Source organism: Littorina saxatilis, linkage group LG9 (assembly GCF_037325665.1).
Source record: "Littorina saxatilis isolate snail1 linkage group LG9, US_GU_Lsax_2.0, whole genome shotgun sequence".
Lineage (NCBI taxonomy): Eukaryota > Metazoa > Mollusca > Gastropoda > Littorinimorpha > Littorinidae > Littorina > Littorina saxatilis.
Window position 1 is genome coordinate 39,596,451 of NC_090253.1, and position 25,995 is coordinate 39,622,445.

General features: G+C 42.7%; 2 protein-coding genes across 4 annotated transcripts in view; one reads left to right on the plus strand and one right to left on the minus strand.

Moving 5' to 3' along the window:
- Window positions 1-25,995, plus strand: part of LOC138976044 (serine/threonine-protein kinase 36-like) — a 53,013-nt gene that overhangs the window by 21,208 nt on the left and 5,810 nt on the right. For all 3 annotated transcript variants that reach the window (XM_070348838.1, XM_070348840.1, XM_070348839.1), the window contains 15 exons: window positions 62-192; window positions 933-1,040; window positions 3,543-3,638; window positions 4,571-4,665; window positions 5,370-5,433; window positions 6,405-6,515; window positions 6,936-7,091; window positions 10,721-10,879; window positions 17,411-17,514; window positions 17,986-18,099; window positions 19,004-19,163; window positions 19,863-20,004; window positions 22,302-22,425; window positions 23,073-23,133; window positions 23,363-23,492. In XM_070348838.1, the coding sequence (XP_070204939.1) occupies window positions 62-192; window positions 933-1,040; window positions 3,543-3,638; window positions 4,571-4,665; window positions 5,370-5,433; window positions 6,405-6,515; window positions 6,936-7,091; window positions 10,721-10,879; window positions 17,411-17,514; window positions 17,986-18,099; window positions 19,004-19,163; window positions 19,863-20,004; window positions 22,302-22,425; window positions 23,073-23,133; window positions 23,363-23,492 (1,755 nt within the window). The remainder of the gene's footprint in view (window positions 1-61; window positions 193-932; window positions 1,041-3,542; window positions 3,639-4,570; window positions 4,666-5,369; window positions 5,434-6,404; window positions 6,516-6,935; window positions 7,092-10,720; window positions 10,880-17,410; window positions 17,515-17,985; window positions 18,100-19,003; window positions 19,164-19,862; window positions 20,005-22,301; window positions 22,426-23,072; window positions 23,134-23,362; window positions 23,493-25,995) is intronic.
- Window positions 14,950-16,461, minus strand: LOC138976914 (piggyBac transposable element-derived protein 4-like). Its single transcript, XM_070349808.1, has 2 exons — window positions 16,092-16,461; window positions 14,950-15,796 (listed from the first exon to the last, which is right to left on the minus strand). The coding sequence occupies exons 1-2, from the start codon at window positions 16,459-16,461 to the stop codon at window positions 14,964-14,966; spliced, it is 1,203 nt and encodes a 400-aa protein (XP_070205909.1). The 3' UTR covers window positions 14,950-14,963.

Consider the following 25,995-nt stretch of genomic DNA (forward strand, 5'->3'; position numbering starts at 1 on the left):
AGCATGAACAGGTCTCCGTATTCTATTCACCTGGCTTAACCCTTTCTTTCCACTCTCGTAGAACTACCAGAGGTGACGACCGAGATGGCTGTGGACCGATTCGAACAACTGGTCAACCTGGCTGTCACCTGTGTGTCTTCCTTCGTTCACATCCCTCTCAAGGGCCAGTACGCTGCCAAGGGAAAGAGAAAGGTCAGTGGCACTGGCTTATACAGGTAGATTTCACTGGCAAGATGCTGGAGAGACTGTAATGAAAATGATACATTGTTGTCTTGATTTTAAAGCTTTTGAGTTTTAGGTAGGCTTTGTTTGGCACCATTTGTAAGGATGAAAGGTACCCCTGTCTCGTGTAAACCATCTTGCTAGTCATCATAGATCAGTCCAGGATTTGACATGGGATCTAATATGACATCTTTGTATTTCAACTTATATTAAAAGTCAATAAACATTTTGTAACAGACACCAATGTCAATGTGCAAAATGATTATTTAAGGAATAAACAAAACAAAACAAAAAACATACAAACAAACAAAAAAACTGCCTGCTACTCTGCGCAGGAAGCAGCCCGGCTGTCCACTGTTGTGCAAGGCGTATTGCATGTAAAAGCCTGGACAGGTCTGTGGTCGTTTACATGGTTGTTTACAAAAATAGGATGGTACAGTGGAACCCGATTTTAAGACCTCCAAAAATCTAAGAAAATCATGTCTTAAAAGTTGGGGAGTCTTCAGTTGGGGATCTTGAAAGGGAGGTTCCACTGTACTCGATGGTAGAACTGCTGTACCATTCTGACTGCGTTTGAAGAATAGTGATCACCAGCCATTGCAGCCAATGATGCCACTGCCTTTCATACCATTTAGCGCTGTCATCAGTGTTTGTACTTCCAGTCATGTTTGGTCGTACATCTTACGTACACTCTTGTGATGGTATTGCAGGTAGCCGAATACCTGGCCAACATGTTGTGCCAGAGCCCGGATCAGAACGTTAGCCGAGATTTCATCTCCGCTGTGCTTCACCCGCCAGACTGCAATACCATGCTTAAGGTACAAACACCATTCTTCTGCTTGTTATAATTATTGTATATTACTTCCCCTTTTGGTTGATTATAACTGTGTCCAGATTGACAATGTTTACGCTAACCAGAGAGGAAGATGAAATAACAACTCGACTGTGGGGGCATATATCTCATCTTCTCTCTTAGCTTAAAGCAAGTCTAAGAGAGGAGGCTGCATAGCAGTCCAAATAGTTCTCTTTTGGTTTACCTCGTAGGGAAAAGGGCTCCATGATCGATGCACAGTGAGTGAGCAGTTTTTGTGTGCAGACTTTTTGAACATGTGATAGAATCCCCATTCTGTCCTTTTGCAACAACTTTATTTTTATAACTGCAGTCAAACCTACCCCTGCAGTAGGTAACGATAACGATATCAAGTAGGTCTTGATAACGATCACCTTTCCAATACAACAACCCAAAAGGAGCCCTCATGAGTTTTTTCTTGGGAGTTGGTCCCTTGAGTGGACGTTATAGACAGGTTTGATTGTACAGGCATGAGCAAGTTCCAGAATTTTCACTTGCCTTGTGGGCTAGTGAAATTCAAAATTGACTAGCCCACAAACAAATTCACTCGCCCACAAAAATGAGTTTCCAAAAAACAAAACGATTCCATCCATTCAAACGTGGTGAAAGGCGAGCAGGTCTTTGCAAGCGCCTGTACAGATCGCATCAGTTAAGCGACACGAGCACGCTGGTCTTGCGTTAGCTGGTGCATAGCGTGTCCCCCCTCGGTGTCTTCGACCTTTTTGTTTGAGTTTACCCATATTTTGGTGTTTTGTTGGTGAGACTTTGATGTTTCGTGTGCACGTATGTTTTCTAGCTTAAATTTGTCCGTACCAACAATGAATGCCCCCTTTCTCTCCTTCTCAGAAGCGGCATCCTTTTTGCAAGCAGTACACAACATGACGTTTTTTTCCCGATCATAGTTTAGCCATGCAGTCTCTCTGCTCACCAGTCAGATTTTGTATAGTCTGCCTGGAAGGAACGCTTCCTCTGTCCGGAGTCATACTTTTTCAATCTCTCGGACTCCGTTCCCTCTGGTTTGGCTTTTTGACTCACATGCGAAGCAAAAGTGAGTCTATGTACTCACCCGAGTCGTCCGTCCGTCCGTCCCGGCGTCCGTCCGTCCGTCCGTCCGTCCGTCCGTCCGTCCCGGCGTCCGTCCGTCCGTCCGTCCGGAAAACTTTAACGTTGGATATTTCTTGGACACTATTAAGTCTATCAACACCTGATGTGGCCTGATGGTGTATGGTTACAAGATCTCAAAAACATGTGCGGCAACTTGACCTCACTTCAAGTTCAAGGTCACAGGGGCCGTAATTGTTGTCTTAAAAACGACCATTTTTCACATTTTCGCATTTTTTTCTGAAGTTAGCGAGAATGGCAACCTTAGCTATGTATGCTATACAGGGCAATGTAAGCCCTATCTTTGGACACCAGTTTGGTTGACCTTGTTTCAAGGTCAAGGTCGCAAGGGTCCTTTAAAGTTGGATTGTATACATATTTTGAAGTGACCTTGACCCTGAACTATGGAAGATAACTGTTTCAAACTTAAAAATTATGTGGGGCACATGTTATGCTTTCATCATGAGACACATTTGGTCACATATGATCAAGGTCAAGGTCATTTTGACCCTTATGAAATGTGACCAAAATAAGGTAGTGAACCACTAAAAGTGACCATATCTCATGGTAGAAAGAGCCAATAAGCACCATTGTACTTCCTATGTCTTGAATTAACAGCTTTGTGTTGCATGACCTTGGATGACCTTGACCTTGGGTCAAGGTCACATGTATTTTGGTAGGAAAAATGTGTAAAGCAGTTCTTAGTGTATGATGTCATTGCTAGGTTTAGTTATTTGACCTTGACCCTGAAGGTCAAGGTCATGTAAAGGTCAAGGTCAAGCATGTGAGTCGTATGGGCTTTGCCCTTCTTGTTTTTTTGGGTTTTTTTTTTTTTTGGGGGGGGGGGGGGGGAGGCTGGCAGTTGTCCAAGTATTTCTACATGTTTACAGCTTCAGATCTGCCTAGGCTTCTGCGACACACAATTCTGATTGGTTAAAATCGCGTCAACGAAAAGTCCTGATAACCCTGAAATCATACGGTCATTCTGATTGGTTCATGGTCACTAAAGAGAATTTCCCGATCAGCTGGAACTGGAGCTCCGATCACATCTAATTTTAGCAATCGTAGACGACAACGTGCTTCACAACAGACAATCGTCGCTCGGAAAATGATAATACCACAGACCCAAAATTTACACTCGCCAAGTGGGCGATCATTATAAGACTTTCTACTCACCCACACTCATTTCTGGTCGCCTGTGGCGAGTGGGCCACCGATCTTGCTCATGCCTGTTGTACATAAAAAATTAAGATGGAATGTCAATGTGAAACTGGAAGATCAGTGAAACTCACATTCTTTTTCATGTCAAGCAAAATTGTGTCATGCACTGTGACAATCATTGTGAATGTGTCCTGTGTGATTGTTGCAGGTAGTGTACTCGTGCTGCCAGGCCTCAGCCGACTTCTGTGGCTATGTGTGTGACAAGGAACATCTGGAGTCGCTGCTCGACGTCCTCATGGGCAAGGTCAGTCATCCAAATAAGTTTTTGTCATCTTGATAATTGTGATGGTCAGAACTGTGTCAAGAGTAGAGTTAGCAGTTTGTTGTGTAGTACGTTACCCCAGTGACCTCTTTACCATGGCGTATGATTTGAACTGCGTTTGTAGCGTTCTAGGGCTGATCTGACGGGGTTTTTTTTCTTTCTGGTTATACATTGTACATGTACATTAACTTTCTGACACAACGAAGGATCTACACTGGATGCAATGATGCAGAAAAACAGAACTGTTGAAACATCCATCACCCAAGTTTAATATCAGTGAAAAATATAGCTGTGTTGAACCAGTAAGAACTGTCTTGACTTACTTGACTTGATCCTGGTCTTCTGGCCTCCTCCCAGGTGTGACTAACGGTTTTCAACTCGTCAAGCAGACTACTCGTCCAGGTTAAGAACTGTCTGTTCCACGTTAAATCAGTTTTTGTTTATCTTGTCAAATCTGATTCAAAAACATGCTGAGAGAGCCCTTGATAAGCCACGTGTGTTGTTGTTCATCCTTCGTTTTCAAAGATGACCACAGACTCACGGTACACATAGATGGTCTGGTCAGGTCAGATGGGTCTGGAGGTGGCTAATGAGGCCTCTATTCAGACCAACAAGTAGGGCACACATGGGAAGGTTCGGCTGCTGGGCAGTTTGGGTCTTTTGTCTTCATCGGTCTAGGCACCAGAACGTGTCAAATTGCACCAGTTGGGTCTGTTCTGGGTAAGTTGTTCCCACAAGTCGACCGGAATGTCAAAGTCTTTCAGAGACACTTTCAGACAGTCCTTGAATCTCTTCTTTTGTCTAGCGAAGCATGCTATCCTGACAGAGTTTGCGGAAGAGATGCTGCTTTGGGATGCGATGATCCAGCATGCCCAGCCCATCTCACGCCATGACTTTTGTGTGTTGTGTTTCAGGTTCCAGTGGTGGACATGGAGGTGAACACAGTGGTGGAGACGGTGCTCTACACTCTCTGCACGCTGGTCATCCAGCTACAGCAGCTACCTGACAGGTGAGTCTTGCATTTCATGGCGTGCCTGCTGCATTGCCCTAGTTTTAGCCTCAATGGGTTTGGGTTGTGCAGATGCTATGGTACAGTGGAACCTCCCTTATAAGACCTCTAAAAGTATGAGAAGATCAGGTCTTAAAAAGGGGGGAGTCTTAATTTGGGGGTACGTTTATTGAGGTTATCAACAGAAAATCTGAGACAACAGGGTCTTAAAAGGGATGGGGGTCTGAAATTGAGGGTTCCACTGTACTTCAGGCAAATGATGGTGTGCACATTTCTCCAGGCCTTTCTTTTATATGTTAAAAACCATGTTTTCAATTGTGTGCACACTTCAGTTGGTAGCATGAATGTATAAATGTGTGTGTGTGTGTGACTTTACCTTCTGACCAATAGCAAAGATTGTTTTCCACATTCTTTAGCCTAATTGTAGAGTCATTGATTCATACTCTACAGCTAAAATGCTGAACTCAGTCTGTTCTTTCGCTTCCTGCGTAAGCTTGTTCTGTGTGGAACTGGACCCTTTTACGACTTGAGCTAATTCATCTCACTCCCTTAAGCAACCCTATTTTTCTTAGGTTTTCTTTTCATTACCTCTGTAAATTTACCCCCATTTTAAAGACTGCCTCCTTTTTAAGACCGGTTATCTCCTAACCACTGTATCCGGTTTAGTGATTTTTTTCCTCAAAATATGGATGTGCTTTTTTCAGATTGTCTGATGCCTCTACCATGTTGGTGTCCATCTTTCTGGATTCAACTCTTGCCAGTCACACAGTGAGTTTCATTAGTTTTCATGAACTCAAATATTTCAAGCTTAAATATTCTAGAGAGTGTTTGAAGTATGACAGATTTTGTGACGTTATGAGCAGTAGGAAAACAGTTGGTATTTATTTAAAGGTCCTTGTCTACATTTTTATACCGAAATCGCCATTTGACCATTAAAATGCAGAGTCTATTATCTACAAATATCAGCAATACACCCCCTTTCGATCAGGAAAGACGAAGCCAGTGTAGCCGTTTCAAAATTCATTGTAGTTTCCAGCGTAGTACTCATAGTAGGATATCCTTATTTGGAAAATGCCAAGCGCAAAACTCCTCTCAAATCCCGTGCATTTTGTGCGTTTAAAAAAAAGCGTGGACAGCGCTCCATTGTCAAACTGTTGCTGCACTTGTTTGGGCGTGGCTATAAGCATAGGGACATGAATTTGATTGGTCAGTATTTTTAGGCAAAGCACATGTTCTCAGCAAACAGAAAACAAAATATTGGAAGCGTGAGTCACGCTACCCAAAAATAAAATCTTTTTTTACATATATTTTTTTCCTATAACTTTTTTCCCCATGGTTCATTCATCATTAGACATAATTTTGTATCGAAATCTAACCATAAGATTATTGAAAAAAAGCAAAAAACATACCACCTTTAAGCAGTTTAGCAGTTGTACTAAAGCAAGAATAAGTTTCTCCCTCACATGAATTGCGAAGTGATATGTTGGAGGGGCAAACAGGATTTATTCAGTGTCTATTTGGGTGTTCATTTTTGGGCCAAAACGTAGCTAAAAAGATTTTTAAAAATTAGTGCATTTTGATGTTAGGTGTTCTCAGCAGAATGAAATTTGTCCTGACAAAGATTAATACATTTCGATTTATCCTTTTGTAATTTAAGGTATAATTATCACCTCTAGAAATAGCTGGAGTGATGTTTCAACCTCACACATACATATTGGCTTTGTGTGTGCCACGTGCAGGCAGCAGCAGCGTTACTGTTCAGTCAGATGGTGGGCTGCGGTATATCATGCGAGGTGCAACCTGAAGAGATGCTACAGGCCTGTCTCTCTGTCTTCACTGATCTGGCTGAGGTAAAGTTCTCTCTGTCTTAACTGATCTGGATGAGGTGAGTTAGAAGGGGGTGGGAGCTTGGGAGAGAGTGTGTGTGTGCAGAGCAAAAGATGAGGTAGGAAAGGAGGTGTGTGTGTGTGGGGGAGGGGGGGGGGGGTTGGGGGCAGGGATGACATGGGGGGAAAGTAGGGGGGGGGAGGGAGGGGTTAAAGAGAGAGGGTGTGTGAGCTGAACTTGGGAGGAGTGTGTGTGTGCGTGAGAGAGAGAGAGAGAGAGAGAGAGAGAGAGAGAGAGGAGTTTCCTGTTCACATGTGCATACTTGTGTGACTGAAAATGTGAACTTTGAAAATTAATTTCTTTCCTGCATAATTATGTAGCTGCTGATCATAATGACCCAAGTTTCCATCAAAGCATAATGTCACACAATTTTCTCACCACAGGTATGTGTGCGATGCCCCTTTGACTACGGAATCCTGGACGGCTTGCTGCTGTTGCTGCGAGAGTTGGTTCCCCAGGTGGACATGCCTGTCGCACAGCTCTACATTGAGACGGGCATCTGGGGCAGTATGTGGCACAGAGTCGCTCAGGCCTTACAGGTGATCTTTTTTTCTACAGTCGAACCCTCCTTTTAAGACCGTGTTTTCTCAGATTTTCTGTTCATAACCTCTGTGAATTGACCTCCATTTTAACCCTTTCGCTACCAATCAAAACTTGCGTATGTGCATTCCTGACTGCCAGGGAATATTGGAGTTCGGGGTGTAATAATTCACACAAAATTCTAGCTCCAAACTGGCGGTAGGTAGGTAAGTAAAACCTTTGTTATTTTTAAAGGAAATTGAACCAAGAATCTAATCATGGAAATAATAATTAGTTTGGCTTATAATGATGTTTAAATATGAACTTTTGAAAAATCAGTCCGGCGCATCTTCCGGTGCCTGTGGATCAAACACAGGTGGCTGTTTTGCTTGCTCCAAGAAAGGATTATAATCACTGTCATCTACCTGTTTCCAACGAATCGTCCGAAAGAAGATCTCCCCCTTCCCCTGTCAGTATCCATAATCATTTGCACCGCCTGTAGCGTCAGTCCGGCTTTGTTTTTCCCTACTTGGGCCCGGTCGACTGTCACCGTTAGCCATTTTGACGAGTCGAGATTTCTCTCCCCTACCCTGTCGCCAAGGCCGAAAATAGCCTTCAGACGCAAAACCGCGTCACCATTTATGTTTATTCATGAGAATGAGGTATCCTTCCAAGCCATTGGCTGCTATTTGTGTGTCAGCAGTGACGTAGCATTTTTGGACAATTCCTGAACGGAGAAGACGGGTAAACCCGTCCTTAAGGCGCTGCGGCTGCACAAGCGCATGACGGGTATACCCGTCATAAGGCAGTCAAGGGGTTAAGACTCCCTCCTTTTTAAGACCTGATTTTCTCAGATTTTGTCTAGGTCTTTAACTCTTACCAGTTCGCTCCCTTGCCCATCGTAAGCAAGCTTACGATGCCCCCCCTGTAGTTTTCCACTAACCAATTATCTAATTATAATTTTTTTTATTTTTTTTTTTTTTACATTGGATGGGTCGGACAGTGGATAAACTCATATTTAAGACACACTTTATGACTGAAACAAGCTGGGTTTTTGTTATAAGTTAGTTATAGAAATGCATTATTAGGCACAAAAAAAAAAAAAAGTCTGTTAACGGTAACACAGGCCAAAAAAATAGGGTCGGTAGGTCGGGACTTTTTTTTAAATTTTTTTTTATTTCCCCAAAACATATTTTTAAGTGATTTTGCCAAAAAACAAAGCCCTTTTTTTTTTTTTTTTTTTTAAATTTTTTTTTGTCAAAAATTTTTTTTTCAAAATTTTTTTTTTTAATTTTTTATTTTATTTTTTTTTATTTTATTTTTTTTTTTTACCAAATGCCAAACAAAAGTCTAGGGTCGCGCGAAAAAATAGGGTCAGTCAGGATACCGTAAACAGAATATTTTTTTGGGGGGGGCCTTCTATATATATATACGACTAGTGTCTGTGTGTGTGTGTGTCTGTGTGTCTGTGTGTCTGTGTGTCTGTGCGCGATGCGCGGCCAAGGTTCTCGATGGATCTGTTTCAAATTTGGTGATCATATTCAGGTACACCCTGGACACAACCTGGTCGATGAGATATTTCAACACGTGCTCTCAGCGCGCTGCGCGGAACCGATTTTGGTTCCACCTCAGCTATTTTGGTTCCACCTCAGCTTACCCGGGCCCCCATACCGACACACCATAGCCGCTACACCACATCACAACGCCAAAGTTCTCGGTGGTTCTTTTTCAAATTTGGACACCGTATTCAGCTACACCCCGGACACAATATCATCGATGAGATATTTCAACACGTGCTCTCAGCGCGCAGCGCTAAACTCATGTTCGTTTTTGTGTTCATTTCACCATTATAAGTAACTCTTCCTTATCTTCTCCAGTGTTTGGCGTTTATCTCCCTTCCTTCGTGTGGCTTTCCCGTTCAGTTGTAAGTTACTATTTATTTTTAGAATGTCACTGCGCTGTCCAGAACGCTTCCCTTGCACCCGTAAGTTGTTCTTACTGTCAAAGTGAAAAGGTCGAATCAATTTATAGCCACGCGAAAAATACACTCTCACCTATCTCTATATATTTATAGATACAGATATGCATATATATATACGGCTTCTCTGTGTGTGTGTGTGTTTGTGTGTGTGTGTAGGCAAAAACCTATGTATTATAGAGTTCTGTTTGTGATGGGGTCTAGCGGCTTTTGTCTGTCTGTATGTTCTGGCATGTGAGAAGCCACAGTAGATAATATAGGGCTAAGAAATAAGCTCTAAAATTCTCAATCCCGTTTGACAGGACTTCGCCTTTCAAAGGTGATTGTGGTGAACCGCCACGCTGTCTGTCTCTGTTGCGCCGTTCACCCCAAATTCCCGTTTCTGAGAGTGACTATTTTTAGAATGTCACTGCGCTGTCCAGAACGCTTCCCTTGCACCCGTAAGTTGTTCTTACTGTCAAAGTGAAAAGGTCGAATCAATTTATAGCCACGCGAAAAATACACTCTCACCTATCTCTATATATTTATAGATACAGATATGCATATATATATACGGCTTCTCTGTGTGTGTGTTTGTGTGTGTGTGTGGGGGAAAAAACCTGTTGATTGTAGAGTTCTGTTTGTGATGGGGTCTAGCGGCTTTTGTCTGTCTGTATGTTCTGGCATTTGAGCGATTCACCCCGGCGAAGCCGGGTATTCCTCTAGTAGGCATGAAACGTCCAACTTTGAAATTTGGGTGGGGGTATTCAGGTGACAATAACTTTTTTGTTTATCAGCAAAACTCTATAAAACTTTGCTATGTTATGTAAAATGAATGCCCAAACAGACTAGTTAGCAGCATATCTAAAATAAACTGAACACAAAAAATATTTCTTCTTTGTGTTTGTCACGTGTTCCAAAAAATGGGCGTACAAATTTCAACAAAAATCATGTTGTCACCCCCATAAAATTTTTACCTTTAAAGATACCACAATTCTCTTTGCAAATATGAAAAGCTTATTCATTTTCCTTTCATTTGATATATAACTTTCTATATTTCATTTAGAATATGACCCCAGATAGCCACTCGGCAAGTAGGCACCAACAGCACTGTAAAATATGCCCTAAAACCCCCGAACTGGTAAGAGTTAAAGGGGGGTTTCATGGTACTTCTGCATTCTTAGCTTCTTACTGTCAGGATCATTTTATGGTGAGAGTTTAGCGTGCCACATGTTTTACCCTGAAGCATGACGCCGTCTTTGAGTTTGCACGTACACGCTAGGTATCTGTGTGTTTCCAAGTCCCTAGACTTTGCTCGAAACTCCGGATCTATAACATGGGCATTGATCTTTTTTGCATGCATTTGCACACGAGGGTGGTACGAGTCCGTCCGCTTTGATTCTGCACTGATCATTAACTCTTAAGAAATACAGTCAAATCTGTACATTCTGTATTTTATATCATTTACCTTTTTATCATGACCACCTTTGTATAAGGACCACTTAGATTGGTTCCTCGAGTGGCCGTTATTGACAGATTGTACTGTTGTACCTATACCTGCTGAAATATTTTCTTTGTTTCGGAAAAAATACTGTGCAGGTAATTACAGACAAAACACTTGCTGGAGAGCCACTGGCTGGTGCGTTTTTATCTTCTTTTTGTGGGGCTAACAAAAAATGTGTGGTGTTTTAGGTGACATCGCCCACAAACCATCTCCCCATCCACGACATTGAGATGGAAGCTCAAGGAGAGAAGGAAGCACAGAAGGAGTTTGTTCCCCCTGACTGGGAGCTGATGTCTCCACAAGGCCTGATGGCCACGCTGCAGATTGCCATTTCTGTCTTCACCAAGGTGAGTGGTGTGAAAATAATGTGTGTGGGGGGGGTGGGGGTAGGGATAGTGAAAGGGGGGGGGGGGGTGAACCAGAAGGAAAGACAGCAGGAGTTTGTTCCCCCTGACTTGGAGCTGATGTCTCCACAAGGCCTGATGGCCACGCTGCAGATTGCCATTTCTGTCTTCACCAAGGTGAGTTGTGTGAAAATAGTGTGTGTGGGGTGGGTGGGGGTAGGGATAGTGAAAGGGGGGGGGGTGAACCAGAAGGAAAGACAGCAGGAGTTTGTTCCCCCTGACTGGGAGCTGATGTCTCCACAAGGCCTGATGGCCACACTGCAGATTGCCATTTCCGTCTTCACCAAGGTGAGTGGTGTGGGGGGAAGGTAGCAATCGTGGGTGACTGCAGTGATTGTTGCGGATAGGGGAAGGTAGAATGAATTTTTTTATTAGCAGGAGAGGGGATAGATGTCCACTCACAACCTGTTCGGTAGGTTGCCATTTCTGTCTTCACCAAGGTGAGTGGTGTGGGGGGAAGGTAGCAATCGTTGGTGACTGCAGTGACAGTTGCGGATAGGGGAAGGTAGAAGGAGTTTTTTTATTAGCAGGAGAGGGGAGAGATGTCCACTCACAACCTGTCCTGTAGGTTGCCATTCCCGTCTTTGCCAAGGTGAGGTTCAATTGGCAAATATAATGAAAGGGGAGGATTTTGAGAAGGGATTGCATAAAAAGATTAAGAAGGCAAGAGAATTTGATTTATTGACTCACATGCGAAGCAAAAGTGAGTCTATGTACTCACCCGAGTCGTCCGTCCGTCCGTCCGTCCGGACGTCCGTCCGGACGTCCGTCCGTCCGGAAAACTTTAACGTTGGATATTTCTTGGACACTATTCAGTCTATCAGTACCAAATTTGGCAAGATGGTGTATGATGACAAGGCCCCAAAAAACATACATAGCATCTTGACCTTGCTTCAAGGTCAAGGTCGCAGGGGCCATAAATGTTGCCTAAAAAACAGCTATTTTTCACATTTTTCCCATTTTCTCTGAAGTTTTTGAGATTGAATACCTCACCTATATATGATATATAGGGCAAAGTAAGCCCCATCTTTTGATACCAGTTTGGTTTACCTTGCTTCAAGGTCAAGGTCACAGGAGCTCTTCAAAGTTGGATTGTATACATATTTTGAAGTGACCTTGACCCTGAACTATGGAAGATAACTGTTTCAAACTTAAAAATTATGTGGGGCACATGTTATGCTTTCATCATGAGACACATTTGGTCACATATGATCAAGGTCAAGGTCACTTTGACCCTTTTGAAATGTGACCAAAATAAGGTAGTGAACCACTAAAAGTGACCATATCTCATGGTAGAAAGAGCCAATAAGCACCATTGTACTTCCTATGTCTTGAATTAACAGCTTTGTGTTGCATGACCTTGGATGACCTTGACCTTGGGTCAAGGTCACATGTATTTTGGTAGGAAAAATGTGTAAAGCATGTGAGTCGTATGGGCTTTGCCCTTCTTGTTTAGATGGCAGCGCTGCTTTTCTGAAAATTGCCATCATACCAGAGTACATGCATAAATATATATACACACACACACACACACACACACACACACACCCACACACACACACACACTGTCACGTTTCAATATATCACAGAAGGTGATTATGAACGGTTAGTTACTGCTAACTAACTAACCACACCACGATCCACTCTCGCAGTCATACAAATAGATAGAATCAACAAAAAGTATAAGTTTCAGACGCCTGTTTATATACTATCTCGCCACCTCCCTCGAGACTTCACTCCAAAAGATGTTTTTCGTTCAAAACGTAAAAATAGGTCACTGACAAAAATGCCAGTTAAAGATTAGAAAATGATAATAACACGCTGATCCTGTGTATAGATAGGAAATATACTGTTCTGTCAAAAGCGCTAGTTTAAGCAGGTGTCACACCCCCACGTTGTTACCACCCCGTAATGCAATCACAAATAATAAAGGATGACTTGCTGGAAAAGGGCGCAATAGCACGGTGCACTTAGCTTTCTGCTACGAGTGGACGTCCCGTAAATAGTTCTTCCCCACTACTGCTTCGTCGATTGGAGTGCCGGTTGGCGTGGAACGAAGCAGGGAATCGTGGGGAAGTCAGGCGCCTCACTCCACTGCTGGAAATAAAGGGTGGTCCTGTAGGTGACGTCACTGCCTGCCGGAAGACCCCTGCAGACGGTGACGGCCTCTCCGGTTATCCCAGCAGCAGTAGCAGAAAAACAGCAAGACAGCAACAGCAACTGATGTTCCGGTTACAGCACCGCGACACCAGGTTACAGCAGAAGATAAGTAGGTCAGTCGGCTGCAACAAAAAGCATCGGTGCACTAAACATTCCACGCTACCCTTCACACTCCACCTTTAAACATGTCACCCTTCTATATTTCATAGAGCACGTGGGCCTGCACAAACGAACTTTTAAAACAACAAATCAGCTATTTTCCTTCCTTCTCTCCATATCTGCAAAAACCATATACAGATTATTATTTTAGCGTCACAAAGAGCAAATTATGCGCTAACCTGGAAAGAACAACAGAGAGTATTTCATTCCACAAACACAGACTCGTCAACACCATTAAATAACGATTTATTACCTCAACAGCCTATGTAGGTAGCTCTCCTTTAACTCTTTCCACCCGTAGTCAGTTTCAGCCAAGCTCTCCTCAGTCACGCAGTCAGAATTTGCACTAACAACCCTTGCACACGTAGCATTTTGGGCACTTTTCAGATTTTTTTTACTACCCTTCAATATCAACAAAATTAATCATGTTTGGTACCATAACAAACTTCAATTCAAGAACTTTTAAGGAAAAATACTTTTATACAGATCTGTGATAACAAGCACTAACCCGAACAATGTAAAAAACACACCCAAATTGGGAAAAAAATCAACACATTTTGAGAACACCGACACTGTTTCAGTGTTTGCTTTGAAGTAAAAAAGAAGTAAAAAGAGATAAATAAAACTTTCTTGACATACCTTTTTGTTCCTTGAAACTTGAGATGCCCACACATATTCAGAAATCACCACACATCCACACAAAACACACCTAAACATGTCAGCATTACATCACCATTACTAAACATAAATCCTGAGTTCTGAAACTGTTCCTTTTTTTTCTCCACTAGCTGCACTGTCTTCACACCACTGTAACTCATGGTCTTCTTCACTCCTTGTCAGTTTTTTCCCTCCAGAAGAAAATAATTATAACTGAATATAAAATGAAGAGTAGTGTGTTTATAAGCAGTAACACACACACACACACAAAAATGAAGCACTTTTTGATTCAGAAAAAAAAAATCACTGTCAGTGTCACATTATTCACAGTCTCCTACACTTTCCACACTGGTTCTACACGGTCTCCTACACTTTCCACACAGGTTCTAGTCTTCTACACATATGATTTCTTGGTGTGGTAGTCCTCGAAGCAAGGGGCAGGACACAGGGGGACGTCACACAAAATGCACATGAAGTGCGTCTGCTGACGCTTGTTCTTCATTGTGCCCGCAGCAACACCAGCAGCACGCTGCTTGTCGTAGCAGACCTTGCAGTTCCTGCGAGGCTTTGGCACACTGTCGCTGGCAGGGATGACGGCAGGGAAATGCCGACCTTGTAGGCGGAAGTTGGGGAGCCTCGGGCCGTCGTTGGCTGCTGCAGGAGGGGCCACCTCGTAGACCGGAAGATCCAACAACAGGGACTTGATCATCCTATCAAGTGGCACCTTCCTCAGCCCCCTGGCCCGGCGATGTTTGTTGAGGAGAATCATCGCCTGGATGGTGCAGAGGGTGAGGAGATGGAAGAATGGCTTCTTCCACCACTTGATGGACTTCCGCCTCATTGGAAAGTATGCGATCAGCTGATCGCTGTTGTCCACTCCGGACATGTTTGCGATATAGCTGATGACAGCTAAGGGTTTTTCTTTCCGCTCGTAGCGGCACTGCACCATCTTCAGCTCAGGCTTGTGCATTGTGGAGCACACAAAAACATCCTTTTTGTCTTTCCATTTGCAGACCACAACACGTCCTTTGCGGCGGAAAGCAATCTCACCTCATCGCAGCTCAGGGAGGTCGCGAGGCATTGTCACCCTGTTTTTGCGCACTGTGCCGCAAACCATAGTCCCCTGGGCTGCCAGGTCAGCACAGATCTTCGGTTCACAGTAGTAATTGTCTATGAACACTTGATACCCCTTGTTGAGGAGGGGCTGCTCCATTCTCATTGTCACGTCGTAGGGCCGGTTGCTCACTCTGCGGTCTGCGCAGAACATTTCAATCTGGTGAACATACCCGCTCTCGCTCTCACAGCACTCGTAAAATTTGAAACCCCATTTTGTTGGTTTGTCTTTCATGTACACGCGAAACCGGGAGCGCCCCTTGAAGGGACACATCGCCTCATCCACGCACACCTGCTGCGTGGGTGTGTACACTTCCTGAAATTTCTGCTGCAGATGGCGCAGGAACGGCCGCAGTTTGAAGATCGGATCATGATCTTCGTCTCCAAACGGAACGTACTGGGTGTTGTCGACGAGGTGGAGAAACGCCAGTATTGCAGAGAATCGCTCTCGTGGCATGAGTTGAGACGCATACGAAGTGTGTGTCCCAGGGTGGACAGACCAATAGTCAGCAATCTGAGGCTTGTGCACAAGCCCCATGTGCAGACAGATGGAAATAAAATTCTTCACATCTCCGACTGTCACCGGCTTCCATGTTGCAAAGATGGACCGGGGTTCCAGTGGCCCCTGCTGGCGCTTGTCTGCGATGCAGGATGTTGCGTAGCGGTTGGTCTCCTCCATGATGTGGCGCAGTATGTCGTCGTCCATGAACAGCCGATAGAAGTCGATGGGCCGCGAGTCATCATCCATGTCAATGTGCAGTCCTGGCACACCTGTAAACAAAATAAGAAGAAAAATATGAACACACTGGGGAAATTTTTTTCTTTGCAAACAATGTTTGCTTTTACTTTCAAATGCAATTAATTTTTTTCTTTGCAAACAATGTTTGCTTTTACTTTCAAATGTTGAAATAAGTAATAAGTTGTTTGATACTTATTTTGTGTTTTTTCTTAGCTTTGGCAAAACTATTCTTTTTTCAAGTATCAAAAAGTTGAGCTGATGGAACTTTGACACTGACTGTGGAAAATGGTAGTGAGAGTGGAGAGAGAAAAAAACAACAAAACTCACCAGTAAATGTTGGAATTCGGGGAAAACCACGCAGGTTTTGGCACCAGATATCTTCTTCTTCATCTGAAGATTCGTCAATGTCAGTGTCAGCATCGTAAAGGTCGTCAATTTGACGATCTTCTTGCTCATCTCCCACCTCCATCTCGTGTTCCGCGTTCCGTTCCTCTTCGTTTTCGAAGTCAGAGTCACCAACTTCTTCGTCTTCTTGGTTGTTTTCTGGAGCCACATCGTTCATCAAATCGTTCTCATCTTCTCTTTCGTCTTCTTCCCACCCATCTTCATCTCCCTCGTCTTCGGAACCACTCTGTAAGCACTGTTCTAGAACTTCTTCGAAAGGCACAACGCGATTTCTTCTCCGTCTCTCCGCCATGATTTCCAAATGTGACGGACGGAATTTACCGAGTCAAACTTTCTTTGTTCCAAGGCATCATTCGGCAAACTTCGGAAACGTTCATTCAAGGGAAGTAACTAAGTTGAAAGAGAAATGGTTCCGGAACACAATGATATGAATTGTTTCCCCTAGACCGAAGTGGTTTCGTCTCACGATTTTTTCAAAGTAGTAACGCTCAGACTTGAGCGTCTCGTAACCGAACGAAGCGATGCGAACGCTCAAGTCTGAGCGCCGCGTTGGCTGCGGAGGTCACGAGCGACGCTCATATATGAGCGCTCCGTCGAGAAAAAGTTAAGCGAATCCGCTTCCTTTGTATGGCTATCGTCCGTCGACGACTTTCCTGCCACACCACTCTTGCGCTGAATTCCTTTATGCGTTGGAAAATTGCCCCGCTCAGCCAAGAGTCGCACCTGACGACCTTGTCAAAATAACATGTAGACAGCGAAAAGTGGTCCCTTCTTGTCGTTCCCAGAAAGCCCTACTGTACATGCAGAACGGCACGCTGTCATGAAATGGTATTTCACCAACGTGTTGTAAACCAACAAACTTCTGGAAACAGGAGACCTGCCCTTCTCTCTCTGGCCGTCAATGTTCAAGTGCCCAGTTTCATGTCCTCGCAAAACAACCTTGAAAATATCACGTGACTCCGCGTGTCACATATCCAGTTCAGTCACAGCCGATTTTGCCCAGACAGCAAAATCACCCACGTGGAACCCCTACAAAACGAAATCCCCGTGGTGCGCTATGCTCTGTCAGCGGTTTCATACCGTCACCCCGACTCAAGCACAGGCGCTTTCCATCACAATTGGAGATAGGCACCCGTCAGAGTGTTCCTTTCTCCGTCCATGTCACTAAATCGTGACACACACACACACACACACACACAAAGAAGTAGTTTTGTTATGTATCAACCTTCCCTGTTTTTCAGGAAACGTACCAGTGCCTGCCCAACCTGGCAACGGCAGACAGCATCTTGATGTTGACCCTGGTCCACCTCATGCACCCCAGCTTCATGGAGAACATCACGGAAAGGTCACTCTTTTTTTTTCTCTCCCTAGAATAATACAGCAAGACCCACCGGGCTTTCAGGAAAAATGTTGGGCCGTTTTTTTCCCCAGGCTTATGCCAATTAAAAAAGTGCACAAGATAAAAAATTCATGGCGTGGCAACAAAGTATAGAAAAGAAGGAAGATAACACAGCATTTACTTTCTGCTGCTGTCTTTTTCTTTCAACTTAAAAGCCCATCTTAAAGAGAACCGAGCCCATCATTAGTAACACATTAACTGCCAGTGTAGTTCTTTTTCTTCAGTTGTAGGCCAAATATCCCACATTCACTCTTTTTTTTGCGAGTGGACTTTTACATGGATGAAAATTCTCTGAACTTTTGAGATGTATGATCATTCTCTACCTACCATAAAGGCAGTCATATTTGAGAGGGGGGGGGGGGGGGATGTACTTTCGTTGTAACTTAGGTGGATTTCACATCTGTATGTGACTTTCAGGTACAAGGAGGAAGGGCAGCAACTGCGTGAAGACATTCTGCTGGCGGTGACTCAGCTTGGGTGCTTTCCCTTTGCTGTGGACATCAACGATGATCTCCTGGCTGAGATCCAGATGTGAGTATTGAAGTATTGCATGTGTGTATGTGGGCTGTGAAAACTCTGCCTGCATGAATACAAAATTCAATCACCTTTACCATGAGATGGTCATTACCTCTCCTTGGTTTAGAACCTTTGTTATATTCTTCCCAAAAGCCCCGGTGTCGGTGACGTCCTATACTGAAAGAAGACTGCCATTTTAGAAATTGTCAGAATTTTTCCAACACACTATTGCCAGAAACTTTTCCAAATTGCCAGAATTCTGGTTTCCGGCTGAACCAGATGCACCCATGTTTTGCTGAGATCTTTATCTTTTCAGTGAAGTAAGATTGTACGTTTGTCTACAAATTGGTCACCTTACTAAAAATGGCACATAACTCTAAAACATTGGCACATGGAAGGCATGTGAGCTTAATTGAGCTTTTGGTTGAGGCATTCCTGCAGTTACAGCATGCATGGGTACATGTGATTATGCCTGATGCCAGAATTTCAGCAGTTTGATAAGTGTTTTGGTGGGACGATGAGGGAATCAAAGGAAAATTAATGTCCGTAACAAGGAAGACTAATGATAAATCTGTGATATCGGTGGCTCTACAAAACATTTATGCAGTTTATGTACTCCACATGGTCGTGTGTATGTGCCTTTCCAAATAGCTTGTGAATGATACAGCCAGGATTCAAGCAGCTTGGAATTCCACTGATTGTAGATTTTCTTCTCAGAGTTTCAGTTCAAGCAATTTGAGGAAAAAATCTGCAATGATCTGCTCATTTGTCAAACAACTTTTCAAATAACACTGATTTTTATCCAAGAGTTTCAAAATACGAAGAAAATAGTAGAAAAAACTGTAAACCCATCTTCCCTTTTGTCTGTGTGTATTCAGAGAACGATAATTCATTTACAGTCATTTTTGTCTGTGGCTAGGTGCCTGTTCTCCTCGCAACTGTTGCCACGGTTACTGGCAGCCACTTCTCACTACCTGAAGGGTGAGACGTTGGAAACACCGATTGGCTTGATGACGCGGCTGGTACTAGGCAACCCCATCTTTGTCCAGCAGTTTGCATCCACGGTCAAGGAACTCAAAGTAAGGGGAGCTTGCTGTGTCATGTTTTTGTATGTATCCGTCTGTCTGTCAACCCTTCACAATGTGCGTGTGTGTCTGTGTCTGTGTCTGTGTCTGTGTCTGTGTCTCTGTGTCTGCGTCTGTGTCTCTGTGTCTGTGTCTGTTTGTGTGTGGCAGCGATTATGAGATTGGGCTCTTGTATGTTTTACCTTTGTATATTGATTAGAAAAAACACTTTCGGTTTGTTTTCATGAACGTTGTGCAGAGCTGCTTGGATCTCAATAAATATCAATAATATGAATTGGCCTCATCACAAACTGTGCGCCCTTCCTCTTTGTGTTACAGTGTGGCAGCTTTGGGCTTAACTGTCTGGCAGAGAGCAACCCCCTGTCGGTGGTGTGTGACATGGTGTAACGTGTAATGTGTTCTGTCTTTGTGTTACAGCATAGCAGCTTTGTGTGTAGCAGCCTGGCAGAGAGCAACCCCCTGTCTGTGGTGTGTGACATGGTCTAAGGTGTTCTGTCTTTGTGTTACAGTGTAGCAGCTTTGTGTGTAACAGCCTGGCAGAGAGCAACCCCCTGTCGGTGGTGTGTGACATGGTGTAATGTGTTCTGTCTTTGTGTTACAGTGTAGCAGCTTTGTGTGTAACAGCCTGGCAGAGAGCAACCCCCTGTCGGTGGTGTGTGACATGGTGTAATGTGTTCTGTCTTTGTGTTACAGTGTAGCAGCTTTGTGTGTAACAGCCTGGCAGAGAGCAACCCCCTGTCGGTGGTGTGCGACATGGTGTCCATCACGTCTCACCTGGTGCGCACCTCACCTGAACACCTGGGGCTGGTCATCATCATTCTCAAAGGGGCCAAAGGTGAGGGAAGGGATTTGGTATACAGTGGTACCTGTAAGGCCTCCCCCCCCCACCCATGATGAGAGGACACCTCTGATTAAAGGACACCTTCTGTTGTCCCTTTGTTGATTTTCTCTACCAAAATAAAGCTGTCATGGTCGACAGGCCACCTGCAATGTAGTGACATTTTTGGCTGTTCCGATCGGTTTCCTCTCATCATAGGTATCACGGTACATTGCAGGTTGCAGGTAGTATTTAGTAGGCTCAGACTCCTCCATTTTCACATGCATGTGTGTTTTGAAATTGTCGGTAATGGAATTACATTTGTGATGCAATAAACTTACAACCTAGCTGCACCCGATAGGAATCAATCAATATGAGGCTTATATCGCGCGTATTCCGTGGGTACAGTTCTAAGCGCAGGGATTTAAAAAAAAAAAAAAAATTTATGCAATTTCTATCGCGCACATATTCAATTTATATCGCGCACATATCCTATTCATAAGGAATGAATAGGAGGAGCTTGTGCTCACTGTGTTTTTGTGTGCAGTCTGGTGGACAAACTGACAGATGTTTGTGTGGGTGGATTTTGACTGACTTGACAGACCTGCTATCACATACGTGCACGCTCGCACACACACATGGGTACATGCACGTACAGAATGCAGTTCCTTTGCACCTCTGTCTCAAGCTGTCTCAATCTGTCTCTCTTTCCCTTTTTCTGTTTGTCTTTGTGTCTGTTACTCTGTTTCATCTGTTTGTCTTTGTGTCTGTTACTCTGTTTCATCTGTTTGTCTTTGTGTCTGTTACTCTGTTTCATCTGTTTGTCTTTGTGTCTGTTACTCTGTTTCATCTGTTTGTCTTTGTGTCTGTTACTCTGTTTCATCTGTTTGTCTTTGTGTCTGTTACTCTGTTTCATCTGTTTGTCTTGGTGTCTGTTACTCTGTTTCATCTGTTTGTCTTGGTGTCTGTTACTCTGTTTGTCTTTGTGTCTGTTACTCTGTTTCATCTGTTTGTCTTGGTGTCTGTTACTCTGTTTCATCTGTTTGTCTTGGTGTCTGTTACTCTGTTTCATCTGTTTGTCTTTGTGTCTGTTACTCTGTTTCATCTGTTTGTCTTTGTGTCTGTTACTCTGTTTCGTCTGTTTGTCTTTGTGTCTGTTACTCTGTTTCATCTGTTTGTCTTTGTGTCTGTTACTCTGTTTCATCTGTTTGTCTTTGTGTCTGTTACTCTGTTTCATCTGTTTGTCTTTGTGTCTGTTACTCTGTTTCATCTGTTTGTCTTTGTGTCTGTTACTCTGTTTGTCTTTGTGTCTGTTACTCTGTTTCATCTGTTTGTCTTGGTGTTTGTTACTCTGTTTATCTTTGTGTCTGTTACTCTGTTTCATCTGTTTGTCTTTGTGTCTGTTACTCTGTTTCATCTGTTTGTCTTTGTGTCTGTTACTCTGTCTTTGTGTCTGTTACTCTGTTTCATCTGTTTGTCTTTGTGTCTGTTACTCTGTTTCATCTGTTTGTCTTTGTGTCTGTTACTCTGTTTCATCTGTTTCTCTTTGTGTCTGTTACTCTGTTTCATCTGTTTGTCTTTGTGTCTGTTACTCTGTTTCATCTGTTTGTCTTGGTGTCTGTTACTCTGTTTCATCTGTTTGTCTTGGTGTCTGTTTCATCTGTTTGTCTTTGTGTCTGTTACTCTGTTTCATCTGTTTGTCTTTGTGTCTGTTACTCTGTTTCATCTGTTTGTCTTTGTGTCTGTTACTCTGTTTCATCTGTTTGTCTTGGTGTCTGTTTCATCTGTTTGTCTTGGTGTCTGTTACTCTGTTTCATCTGTTTGTCTTTGTGTCTGTTACTCTGTTTCATCTGTTTGTCTTTGTGTCTGTTACTCTGTTTCATCTGTTTGTCTTGGTGTCTGTTTCATCTGTTTGTCTTGGTGTCTGTTACTCTGTTTCATCTGTTTGTCTTTGTGTCTGTTACTCTGTTTGTCTTTGTGTCTGTTACTCTGTTTCATCTGTTTGTCTTGGTGTCTGTTTCATCTGTTTGTCTTGGTGTCTGTTACTCTGTTTGTCTTTGTGTCTGTTACTCTGTTTCATCTGTTTGTCTTGGTGTCTGTTTCATCTGTTTGTCTTTGTGTCTGTTACTCTGTTTCATCTGTTTGTCTTTGTGTCTGTTACTCTGTTTGTCTTTGTGTCTGTTTCATCTGTTTTTACTTTGTGTCTGTTACTCTGTTTCATCTGTTTAGTATCTTATTGCATGAGTGTCATTTCTTGGGGGGAAAAACATTCAACCACACAACTTGGACAAAATATGAATACTTTTTTTTTCCAGGTGACTATTCTCCACTGACATCGCTGATCGGCCACAGTTCAGCAGTGGTCAAGTCTAGAACATGCAGCCTCCTGGGAAACCTGATGAAGCACGACACGCAGATGTACCCTGTTCTTGGACAGAGGTGATTTTTCTCTGCCTATACAGTGCTGCATCCAGCCTTGTACAGTAGAACCCCCCTTTTAAGATCCCGCCTCTCAATTCAAGACTATCCATCTATTAAAACCTTTTAAGATTTTCTGTGCATGACCTCTGTAAATTTACCTTCATTTTCAGAATACCTACTTTTTTAGACCTGATGGTCTCCGAATTTTGGAGGTTTTAAAAAGGGGGGGGGGGGGGGGGGGAGGGTGTGCACAGTCTTTGTGACATGTACCGTTTTCTGTTTATCCCTTGTTTGATACTAGACCTTGTTTTTGTTCAATGAAGTAGTTTTGTGTGTGTTTTGTTCCTGTTTATGATTGTGTTTTGCTCCCAAGTTTAAACATGGTTTATATCTTACGGTTTAGCTTCTTGGCTTAAGTTCGGTGTGTGTGTGTTTGTGTGTGTGTGTACATTTGTGTGTGTGAGTGCGTGTGTCCTGGCATGCATGAGTTTGTGTGTGTGCGCGCATCTGTGTGTGTATATGCATGTGCACCAGCAGAAAATATACACCTCTTTCAGTACATGTTTAGACTGTGATATGTAAAATGCTTGTGTTGTGTTCGTGTTGTTTATCATTGACCAGTGCTGTTTATGAACATTTTTGACAATTGTGAATATTCCTTGCAGGGACAAAATCCTACAGGGTCTTGTCAAGTGTCTGAAGGACGAAGACGGAAATGTGAGAAAGGTGAGTCCTTTGAAATTCAGAGTGTGAAGTTTGATAGGACTTTGTGCATTAAGTCATAAATAAAAAGCAGAATTTTAACTTCAATGGATCAGTACATATATGTTTTTTGTGTTTTTTTAACATAAATATGACATTTGACACACATCTCAACAGGTTTTGTTGACCTCAACCGCTAGTGCGGTCCTGTCATATTTTTGTCAAAAATACAAATAACATGTGATATTTGCAGGGAGCAGCATATGCCATAGGCAACGCCAGTTATCACAGCGGTCAACTCTATCCCAAGCTGAAGTCGGCCATCCCTGCACTTGTAGAACTGTTACGAGACCCCCAGACCAAGACCAGAGCCAATGCAGCCAGTAAGTGTCTTTGTCTGTCTGTGTGAACTAGGATGGATGTAGTCAAGGGGGGAGGGATTGCGGTGAGAGTGTATAGGCGAACAGCTCAGATCATGGGTCAATGAAGTGTTGCACAGACGTCAAAAACAAAGTACAAGATATTGCACTGTAAGTGGTACCACACTGTTGCTTAGTGTCTGTAGGAAGCTACACGGTGAAAATAGAAAAAGAAAAACACGATTCTTGACTTTGATGGGCTTTTTGTGCTCGTAAACACACATTCTTCTGCTCATCACAGCATGCCCCATTATTGAGTTTAAAACACCAATTAAATTTGTTTTGAATAAAACTCACAATTTTACAATAAGAATTTAGAGACCTGAATCAATTAGGTATATCATACTTAGTTTGACTTTTGCAAAACTAAGTAATTACACATTTAATTGAATCAGTCAGACAGACGGAGACATAGAGAGACAGACAGAGGGCAAACAGAAATCTGAGAAAGAAACCCCTTTAAAAATGTTACCATGTTTGAAATGAAACATCGCAAGGTGAAGCCATAATTCATCACCTTTCAGTATGACGTCATGAGCGTGTTCCACACTTGAAATGACGTGTTTTTATCATGTTGTCAGCTGCACGGAGCTTGGAAGTATAATTTCCATTCAACGATCCGAGTTTGTTAAGTTTTAGCCTATTTTCAACGTCAAACACCATGAAACTATATATATTTGGAATCAGAAAATGGTAAGGAATAGATAGAAGTTGTTTTTAAGTGTCTTTTTTCATAAATAAAGATAGTGGTTATTTATCGGTTTTCTTCATTTTTAAGCATAATTATCAATACAAAACAACAAAACTATATAGTTTTAGATACAGGACGCAATAGGGAATACACCAATATACATTTTTTGTTTCAAATATTAGTTTTTAAAAATTTGAAAAAATGACATTTCGAACAAACATTTCAATAACAAAACTTTAAGTGACCAAACTGAAATGCAATCCCATAATCCGGCCTAGATCTGAGATTGTGTGATAAGAAATTCGATCAAATTGATGAAAAACTGTAACTGTGAAAGTGCTACCTCGACCTTTTGGCAAACGGTAAAATATGACGTCATCAAACTGTCCTATCAATAAACGGAAAAACCTTCTATGAGAAAATCCAGTCAAAAATATCCATATCAAATTTCATAAAGATCCACTCCGTAGTTTTTGAGATATGATCTGCAGTGTGAAAAAACGCCCATAACGCCCAAAACGCAAACTCATTTGTCATAATTTGGTCGTGTTCTGCCGATACTATAATGTTTTTCTTTCCTAAAACACACTATAATAGTAGCCTTTCCCAATGTCTATGCTAAAACTGACTTGTCTGTGTTGTCAATGATTTTGCTACAGTGTGAGAACAAAAAGTCTAAACAATCTCACGCCCATAACGCTGTGACACGAAAACCCATTTGGTCGTGTTCTGCCGATACTGTAATGTTTTTCTTTCTTAAAACACACTATAATAGTAGCCCTTCCCAAATGCAATGCTAAAAATGACTGGTCTGTGTTGTCAATGATTTTCTGCGAGAATGCGATCTATCTGTTTGTCGCAAAGACCGTGTGACACGAAAGTTATGAGCGGAAGACAAATCTGCTGAGTGCAATTACGTTTCAGAAGATAGTTGGTTAAAACAGTTTATCACTCAGACACGCAAAGGAACACTATAACTTTATTATTCAGGCCATATTTGCTTTCCTTTGTCATGTATGAAAGTACTGGCCTTGGTTGAAGAAAGTGACCTGTCGCTGTGCAACAAATTTGTCGCCATTTTCCGCCGTGTTTTGTAAATAAAACGTGTTTACTACCCACACATACAAAACGATGCTGTTGGTTCTTTTTATTTTCTTATTGTTTGATTCATGCTTAGCAGTTTAGTATGCTTTGTTTTCTTCTCAATTCAATGGATGGCTATAAAATAAGCATTTAAATGTGAAGGTGTTAAAATTACCCATGATCTGAGCTGTTCACATATGTGTGTGTGTGTGCGTGTGTGTGTGCGTGCGTGTGTGTGTGTGTGTGTGTGTGTGTGTGTGTGTGTGTGTGTGTGTGTGAAAGAGAGTGTATGTTACAGACCAGGACTACAGCCAATGCTGCCAGTGTGTTTGTCTGTCTGTGTGAATGGGGGGGGGGGGGGGGTTAAGGGGGGGATGTGAGAGTTAGAGTGTGTATTATGGAAAGGGGACTGAAGAAGGATTGAACCTTGAGGTGGTTTCTTTGTGGTGGTCGGAATGGGAATGTGATGGTTATCAGGACAGGTTTGACTGTATAATTCATCACTCCATGAGGACCACCTGTCTATAATGAGGTTGTTGTGGACGTGTTCTACTGTACATAAAATGTGTGTCACATTTCTGGCAAGCAATTTATGTCTTTCCCACTGTCCATACTTGTGGACAAGTGTGTGTTTCCTGGTCATTCACAGTGGACAATTACAAGCAGGAAGGGAAATTGTGTCGCATTACATGG